The sequence below is a fragment of the Castanea sativa genome, chromosome 12 (genome assembly GCF_040712315.1).
Source record: "Castanea sativa cultivar Marrone di Chiusa Pesio chromosome 12, ASM4071231v1".
Taxonomy (NCBI): Eukaryota; Viridiplantae; Streptophyta; class Magnoliopsida; order Fagales; family Fagaceae; genus Castanea; species Castanea sativa.
In genome coordinates, this window is record NC_134024.1 from 9,768,089 (window position 1) to 9,777,758 (window position 9,670).

General features: G+C 35.2%; 1 protein-coding gene across 1 annotated transcript; it reads left to right on the forward strand.

The window, feature by feature from the left end:
- The first annotated feature begins 794 nt into the window (after window positions 1-794).
- On the forward strand, window positions 795-8,429 carry LOC142618838 (ABC transporter C family member 10-like). The gene is made up of 13 exons (XM_075791871.1): window positions 795-921; window positions 1,221-1,300; window positions 2,117-3,542; window positions 3,714-4,034; window positions 4,130-4,216; window positions 4,736-5,323; window positions 5,412-5,576; window positions 6,071-6,365; window positions 6,510-6,724; window positions 6,799-7,104; window positions 7,275-7,338; window positions 7,422-7,661; window positions 8,085-8,429. Exons 3-13 carry the CDS (start codon window positions 2,148-2,150, stop codon window positions 8,186-8,188), a joined length of 3,780 nt encoding a protein of 1,259 aa, XP_075647986.1. The 5' UTR covers window positions 795-921; window positions 1,221-1,300; window positions 2,117-2,147; the 3' UTR covers window positions 8,189-8,429.
- The last annotated feature ends 1,241 nt before the right edge of the window (window positions 8,430-9,670 follow it).

The following is a 9,670-nucleotide window of genomic DNA, read 5'->3' on the forward strand; positions in this document are numbered from 1 at the left end:
TACATGTGCACAAAGTAGGGTAAAAAGAAGGCAAGAATCCTTCTACTAGTAGCACTTGGATTCTATTTCAGCACAGTTCGAGTGAGTGAAATACTCACGAATTCACTAACTGCATTATTGTTTCACTCAAGCAAGTTAATTTGATTTTCACTTGAGCAAAATCCTTTGAACTTTGAATTTCTTCAACATTGATCAGAATTGAGATAAAAGTAACTTGCCAAGAGTCTTGTATCTCAATGACATTGTTTCTAACGGAAATGTTCAAGATCCAAATCCCCTCTCCCCCACTTAAAATGTATTTAATAAATAAGTGCAACCCTTGATTTTGTTACATGGAATATACCAATCTAAAACCTAACATTATAAATTTCAATTCAGTTTGTGTTTATTTTTAGGAATGGTTCCAGAACATCAATTGACATAAAGGTGACAATGATCCAATTATTTAACAAAAATACCCCATTTATCCTTCAAATGGAGAGATCGACGTGAGCCATGACAACATCCCACTGAACATTTCGTACAATGAATATCTACCTCTACAAAGTACAACCAACCATAATATCTCTATGTTTAATGTTCAGTGATTTCTTACTTGGTTGCACTCGTCAATGATACTCTAACTTCTTTTAAAGAAGAGCATATCTCATAGTGGAAAATCCAACAGCAGATCACTAACCAGCATTTCCAAGGAAAACATTTTTTAGTGGATATCCAACAAAAATTCAATTTACGTGAGATTCCAAGAGTCCAGGACTATATATTAAGTTGCAGGCTTAGAGCAATATCCAACCCAAAAACAAAAGTTACTGCATGGAGAAGCCAAACAAATATATAATCAATTTCCATACAAAACTATTTCTGGGAATTGGGATTTTCTAACAATTTATATTCAGTTTTTTTTTTAAATTAAGGCTTGAGGTATGCTTCCTCTTTTCTTTTGTCTTGTATGATTCACCTACACTCTTCTAAACGTTGTTTTCATTTAGTGTTCCATGATTAATACAAATCAAAACTTTTACATCCACATGCATTCCATACAGGATTCGTTATCACCATCTTTGTCAATAAACTTATTGCTATGATTTTATTTTTCTTTATAATGTGAGACCATTCAGTAACTCTCCCCCATCATTGACAGAAAATATGCTTAATGAAAGATGGCATTGCTTATATTTCTAAGCGGATAAACTAAATTCTGAATTGGTTTCTCCTAATAGGATACAAGCATGCAGCAAAGCTTTTTGTATAAACTACCAGCTAAGTGAAGGAGAAAGAACCTGTTTTTACGCATATTGAGGTATGTCATACTCATGAAATTAATATTTTTGCATGGAAGCACTTAGAAATTCTCATTCACAAGCAAATAATTAATTTCAGCTATCATTCATGTCTTGGACAAGTTAGTATTTTTCCGAACCACAGTAAAGTGTAACAACTGCAAACCAGTAGATGAGATAAACAGAAAGTTAGCCAAAACAACAAGAACAAAAAAAAGTATGCACTAGCAATCAGTAGAAAACAAACATCAGACAGATTACTAGACAGAACAATGAGAGATATACCCCAACTATTGGAAACTACCCAGTTCTAGTTTGAGTCTTTTGTTTAGCAGCTGGCAGTGTAATTTGACATCCTGGTAAATACTAGAAAGAAAATTATAGACATCTTTATAGATATTTCTTATTTTCTTTCTTTAAAGATATTATGATAAGCTCTATGTTCCTATCCTTACATGTGATTTATACATGCATTCCAGGCTAATCTAAGAACAAGAACATGCAAAGTGTTTCACTCATATGAGATTAGCCCTATTAAATGTATCCTGTAACTTTCCAAATTAACACTATTAATAATAATCTTCATAAACAGATCTTTTATAGTTATATGTCCTATACATGCACCTATATATCCTTTGTTTGGTACACCTGCACTACCATAGCTACATGGCATGTGCATATTGATTTTTTTTTCTTCTCCTCCTCTTTTTCCTTCAAAATATTATCAATTATACAATTTATATCAATTTTTTTTCTCTCAGTTAATTGAGTGCTATGAGTAATAGGATGACAAGTTTTCTGTATAAACATAAAATTCTATTCTTGTATGAAAACAGAGAGATTCAAGAGCAAAGAGAAAACAAAAAGATGAAGCTTGAAAGTGATTCAGGAGGACTTGTTACTCCATATGCCAAAGCCGGATTCTTTAGTAGACTGTGGTTTTGGTGGTTGAATCCGTTGATGAAAATGGGCAGGCAGAAAAATCTTGAGTATGAACATATACCCAAGTTGCGCAAGGCAGATCGAGCAGAAAATTGTTATTTTCAGTTCTTGGAGCAATTGAATAAGAAGAAAAGAGCAGAACCAGCATCCCAAACATCAATCCTACAGGCAATAATTTTAATCCATTGGAAAGCAATGTTCTTATCTGGATGCTTTGCTTTGTTATATGTTCTCACACTGTCTAGTGGTCCAGTACTTCTAAATGCCTTCATATTGGCTTATGAGGGAGAAGGAAAATTCAAGTACGAAGGACACATATTGGCTATAGCCTTTTTCTTTTCAAAGTGTATACAATCCATGTCACAAAGGCAGTGGTTCTTCCGAAGCAGGCTTGTTGGACTGCAAGTGAGGTCATTTCTCTTAGCAGCCATTTATAATAAGCAACTGAGATTATCCAATTCTGCCAGGTTAATGCACTCTGGTGCTGAGATAATGAACTATGTTACAGTAGATGCTTATAGAATTGGAGAATTTCCATTTTGGTTCCATCAGACATGGACAACAAGCCTCCAGCTATGTATTGCAATACTAATTCTTTTTCGTGCAGTGGGGCTAGCAACAATTGCAGCACTGGTGGTGATAATTCTCACCGTGCTTTGCAATATTCCACTTGCAAAGTTACAGCATAAGTTTCAGTCTAAGCTAACAGTGGCACAAGATGAAAGACTGAAGGCTAGTTCTGAGTCTCTAGTAAACATGAAGGTTTTGAAATTGTATGCTTGGCAAACCCATTTCAAGAAAGTCATAGAAAATTTAAGGCAGATAGAGTACAAATGGCTATCTAAAGTGCAGTCAGAGAAAACATATCATAGCATTCTCTTTTGGTCAACTCCTGTTTTGATCTCTTCTGGAACATTTGGAGCATGTTATTTCCTTGGAATTCCTCTGCATGCAAATAACGTTTTCACCTTTGTAGCAACCTTTCGCCTTGTTCAGGATCCAATTATAGCTGTTCCTGATGTTATAGGGGTTGTCATTCAAGCCAAGGTTGCATTTGCACGTATTATAAAATTCCTTGAGGCACCAGAGCTGCAGAATGCACATGTCAAGAACAATTGCAACACGGAGAATGTGAATTACTCCATTTTTATCAATTCAGCCATATTTTCATGGGAAGAGACTTCATTTAAGCCCACATTGAGAAACATAAATTTGGAGGTTAGACCTGGTGAAAAGGTGGCCATATGTGGAGAAGTTGGCTCAGGCAAGTCTACGCTTCTAGCAACAATTCTTGGAGAAGTTCCAAAAATTCAGGGAACCGTAAGTTATTATTCAACTTCTCTCTGAGTTGTTTCTAATTATATGTATTCCAACACTGCAATATTCAGGCATTATTATGTGTCCATATGACGCAAATGTAATGCTCATCTTAAATTGGAAAAAGTTCAAGCATTCTGACTAAGCAATCCGGTTCATTTATTGAAATTACAGATAACAGTCACTGGGAAGATTTCTTATGTTTCTCAAACAGCATGGATACAAAGCGGGACAATACAAGAGAATATTTTATTTGGATCTGCTATGGATAGTGACAGATACAGAGAAGCACTAGAGAGGTGTTCATTGGTTAAGGACCTTGAGTTGCTTCCCTTTGGTGATCTCACTGTAATAGGGGAGAGAGGTGTTAATTTGAGTGGTGGTCAGAAGCAACGCGTTCAACTTGCCCGTGCTCTCTATCAGGATGCTGATGTATTTCTCTTAGATGATCCATTCAGTGCTTTGGATGCACAGACTGCAACAAGCATATTTAATGTAATTTAATTTTCCAAACCCCTTATATATATATTTTTACAATTTATTTGGGTTCAATTACTAACTTAAATGTAAGATTACTTCAATTGTGACAGGAATATGTTATGGGCGCACTTTCAAGGAAGACAGTCTTACTTGTGACCCATCAAGTAGACTTCTTGCCTGCTCTCAATTCTGTTTTGGTTAGTATACCTAATTTCCTATTTAAATACATAGAGATCTTATTAATCTGGTATTTCTTTTCCCAATTATAACTACAGCAACTATGTTTGAGGCATTTAATGGCCACCTTGTCTGTTTCTATTATTAAAAATCTCCAAAACCTGCAGAAGAATTTAAATTTGCTACTGTTAGAATAATGGTCAAATGATTAAATTTCTCAATTCCTAATGACATTAACTTTCAGGAAATATGGTATTTTATGATGGCATCAGAGTAGGTGGGCTTGATTTTGAACCTTGTCTTTAAATGGTGGTAGTTTATCTGTTACCATTGTTCTTCTCAATCTCCCCATCACTCATCTTAATTTAGTTGAACTCCAGTCATCTTTAGTTATGTCATGAACCATGCACTACAAGAGCCACTTAGCCTGCAGAACATATTGATCTTTACCTGTTTTGTAATTCAGTATTGAGATTATCATCAGTTAGAATCTGTTAGTTCCAAATACTGATTTGGTGTGAGTTTGATTTTTTCCACAGTTCATGTCAAACGGGGAAATCTTACAACATGCTCCATATCATCAGTTGTTGGCCTCAAGCAAAGTATTTCAGGACCTTGTTAATGCACACAAAGAGACCGCGGGTTCTGAAAGAGTTGCCGTTGTTGGTTCTGCTCATAGACATGGAACATCTTCCCAAGAGATTAAGAATACTTACGTAGAGAAGCAATTAAAAGCATGTGAAGGTGATCAGTTCATTAAGCAAGAAGAGAGAGAAACAGGAGACACGGGCTTTAAACCATACAAGCAATATCTGAATCAAAACAAAGGGTTCTTGTTCTTCTTCATGGCCAGTCTCTCTCACCTTATATTTGTAGTTGGACAGATATTACAGAACTCATGGATGGCTGCTAATGTTGATAATCCTCATGTTAGCACATTGAGATTGGTCATGGTTTATATGTTGATTGGATTAGCCTCAATAATGTTTTTATCCTGTAGATCTATTTCTACAGTTGTTATGGGACTTAAATCTTCGAAATCCTTGTTTTCGCAGCTATTAGACTCCCTTTTTCATGCACCCATTTCATTTTACGATTCCACACCTCTAGGAAGGATACTTAGTCGGGTAAGCATCACAAACATAAAATGTAAATGAACCTGTTGTTTGATTTCTACAACTCATTTTTCTTCATTTTTCCTGGTATTATGTGCAGGTGTCTTCTGACCTGAGTATCATAGATCTTGATGTCCCGTTCAGCCTTAACTTCTCTGTTTCGTCTTTCATTAATGCATATTCTATTCTTGTAGTACTCGCTGTTGTCACCTGGCAGGTCTTGCTTGTCACAATACCATTTGTTTATGTTGTAATTAGATTGCAGGTAAATAATAGACGCAGTCCTTTCATGAATTATAATCTGTGGAAAAAGTTTTATTTCAAAGCCATTTAAACCAATAATACTTTAGAAAATCTTGAATCAATATCCTTGATTCATGATGCTAATATAATAGATAAGTTCATGAAGTGGAGTGAACTTTATTACAATGCATATAAACAAATTTTGGATGTTGGATTGCTTTGCATCAATAAGAGTTTAATGTCAAAAATCATATCAGCAAAATAATATGAATAACTATTGATGAAATATGTGCCACCAAATTATGAAATTTATTATGTTAGTAAACGATTCATGCATTTTCGATAAGAGTACAGAACTTGTAAGTTTCATTCTAGGACCAAATTACTTTTTGAGGTATGCTGTGAAAAGGTTAAAGAATTTGATGATAATAATCATCTGATTGGAACAAATTTGTGTTCTCTTCTGTTTTAGCGACTATATTTGACAGAAAATGGCATTGCCTTTTACATTGCTAGAGATATTACTTTGCCTCTGCAAAAGAGATGATGCGGATCAATGGTACAACCAAGTCCTTAGTAGCAAATCATCTAGCAGAGTCTGCAGCAGGAGTCATCACAATAAGGGCTTTTAAGAAGGAAGGCCAGTTCTTCACAAAGAATCTTGACCTCATTGACAAAAATGCTAGTCCTTTTTTCCACAGCTTTTCTGCAAACGAGTGGTTGATTCAATGGATAGAAATGGTCAGTTCGACGGTTTTTGCCTCTGCTGCACTTTGCATGGTTTTGCTTCCTCCCCGGACTTTCAGCTCTGGTCAGTCTACCTTTATTATCCTTGGAACTATGACCATTGCAATCATTTGGTTATTTAAAAAATCTTTATGCCCCTTTTTGGGGAAATGTTAATCATAGAATGATATTGAATTACTGAATCTCCCATATGAATTTTCAATTGCAGGATTCATCGGGATGGCACTTTCTTATGGTCTTTCCTTAAACATGACGTTTGTCCGTTTAGTTCAAAAGCAGTGCAGTTTAGAAAATAACATCATTTGTGTAGAAAGGCTAAGCCAATACATGCATATTCCCAGTGAGGCCCCTGAAGTAATAGAAGGAAACCGCCCCACAACTAATTGGCCGGCTGTGGGTAAAGTGGAGATACAAGATTTGCAGGTAAATTTTAATTACTTTAATGTTAAATCAAAGGAAGGTTCCTGTATATACTGAGAAAATATATTTGAAAACAGGTTAGATATAGGCCCAATGCACCACTTGTTCTTTGTGGTATAAGTTGTACTTTTGAAGGAGGGCACAAGATTGGTATTGTTGGCCGAACTGGGAGTGGGAAGACAACCCTTATAAGTTCTCTTTTTCGTCTTGTGGAGCCAGCAGGGGGGAAGATTATTGTTGATGGCATTGACATCTCTACAATTGGACTTCATGATTTGAGGTCACGTTTTGGAATAATACCTCAAGATCCTACTCTTTTTAATGGGACTGTGAGATTCAATTTGGATCCCTTGTCTCAACATTCTGACCAAGAAATTTGGGAGGTATTACATCGGTCCTTTTCCACTTCTGGTTGCTTTAACATCAGAAGTATTTATTAATCTTCCATTGGGTGAACAATGCTCTTAAAGATATATGTGTGTGTGTGTGTATATATATATATATATCTGCATGGATTGCAAATATGACCAAAGTGATAATTTTCCATTTGAAGGTTCTTGGGAAGTGCCAGCTACAAGAGCCTCTTCAAGAGAAAGGAAATGGCCTAGACTCCTTAGGTAAGATATCGATATTTTTTAATATGCAGAAGGTTCTGTGTTTTGAGATTTTGATCTTTATCAAGAATAAACGTGCTACTCAGTTGTGGAATATGGGTCAAATTGGAGCATGGGGCAGCGGCAACTTTTCTGTTTAGGGCGTGCCCTTTTGAAGAGATGTAAGATATTGGTGCTCGATGAAGCAACTGCATCAATTGATAATGCAACTGATATGATTCTTCAGAAAACCATTCGGACTGAATTTATTGATTGTACTGTGATCACTGTGGCTCACAGGATACCTACAGTGATGGATTGCACGATGGTTCTCTCTATTGGTGATGGTGAGTCACATACATTACTTCAACCCTTTTCTATTGAATATTCCCTGTGTTTTTGCACCAAAATCATCTATTTTTCTGTGGATGCCATTCATTATGTTAATGTTTGCTAATTTCTAAAGTTTTTAATCCAAATTTTCTGAACTAAGGTGTTGTATTAGACATAATCATTAGCTAGATCTGACTTCACAATGTTTACAGTATAGAGAAGGCAATTCACTTTTCTCTTCACAATATGCAGATGAGTCATGTTGTACTTGTATACTTCTTTGACAATGCGCGTCAACTGTACATGCAGTATGCATTTTATAGAAGGATCTGAAGTTAATACTACATACAATTAAGTAACAAAAACCCAAATATAAAACTGTGTTATTTAATAGAGATGCATGAAGCATGTTCTGAAATGTCTCTATTCTATTTCAGGAAAACTAGTGGAGTATGATGAACCAACGAAGTTAATGAAGACAGAAGGTTCCCTGTTTGGGCAGCTTGTCAAGGAATACTGGTCTAATCTTCAGACTGCGTAATCACATTGAACCTTACAACGTAGCCTTTTGTGGCTCTGGCTTGGTACCATGAAAGAATGGGAAGAAAATAAGTATATTTAGTATAAATAACATTACAGTATCAATGGGGCCAGAGAGAGGAAAAAGAGAATTGGAAGGCCATGTTGTGGGTTGTATAATTTATTAAGACATATTTAAACAGCATGAATCCTTGTCTCCAAAATGCAAGAATTCCATTAAAACTTTTAAGAGCTCCACTTTTACGGACTACAATCTCCACCTTTTATTGAAGACAGAATTATTCTTATATGCACTTTTTTCCCTGACTGCAGCAATGCTTTGGGGTCAAGGGCAGAGCTAGGATTTTTTGTTTGGGAGGGCCAAATTTTAGTACTAATATAGTAGTCACGAGTCAAGATAAATCATCACATACATGCGCACATACACATATATATAAACAATTATATTTTGATACTAGATTTGGTCATAGTTTATAAAATATATTGTGTATATAAAATTAACAATTTTCGCATATGTACCTTCGCAAGATAATTTTTAAGAGAACTTATCTCTTTTAAGTTCCAATAAGAATACAAAAACTTTCTAGTTTGATATTAAAAAATGTAAAAAATAAATAAATAAAAAAACAAATTTGTGAAAACAAAAACTACCTTGTTTCTATAATTACTAGATCTTGCGATTGACAAATTCTATTAGTTTTTATGAGCATCATTGGACTAACTCAAACATTTGGGAGGGGGGAATTCTATTCTTGTAGCTAGATATTTAAAGTTTCTAGTACATACACATAATATAAAAAGTATTTTTTAAAATTTTGGGGGGCCATGCTCTCCCCCCCCCCCCCCCAGGCATTGCTATAGCTCCGCCCCTGTTTGGGGTTGAACCTTAATAATGGCTTTTTTGTCGTCCAAAGTCTCAACAGATTGATGACAATGTCCAAAACTATCAATCCATTTAAAATTTATGGCTAATAATACAGCTTAGTTCAGAAATAGTTTCACTCTATATTTGGCATTGGAACGATGACAAATGGTAGACAATAAGATGTTATACTTGCCTCATTTTGTGCTAAATGATATGTAGCACTCTTTCTTTCTGCAACTTGTACCCCCATTTTTATTTTTTTGGCCAAACTAATTGTAAACAATTTTTCCTTAAGCTACTTATAGTTTTCCAGAATGACATGTAGCGCTTTTTTAATCTCTTGTAGCACACTTTCCATGACTCTAGCATTTTTCATCAAACAACGCATAGCTTTTTTTTTTAACAATGTAAACAACTCAAAGCAAATGATGACTGTTGAGGTTAAAGGAATTCTATCTTGTAGCCAGGGTTTTAAATTGCAGTAACGGATTTGAACATGGATTAGACAGCAGATTATAGAATCGAACACAAGAAGTAATGTATATTGCAGTTTTGAAATTTTGTCAAACTCATAAGTGGTAGGAATTACTGTAGATTGTCAAGTAGCAGCCATTTATT

Bases quoted from the DNA above. Each gene is read 5' to 3' on its own strand.
- LOC142618838 (XM_075791871.1), top strand. From the start codon at position 2,148: ATGAAGCTTGAAAGTGATTCAGGAGGACTTGTTACTCCATATGCCAAA. The intron at 3,543-3,713 runs GTAAGTTATTAT...TTGAAATTACAG, and splicing joins TTCCAAAAATTCAGGGAACC to ATAACAGTCACTGGGAAGAT. The intron at 5,577-6,070 runs GTAAATAATAGA...TTACATTGCTAG, and splicing joins ATGTTGTAATTAGATTGCAG to AGATATTACTTTGCCTCTGC.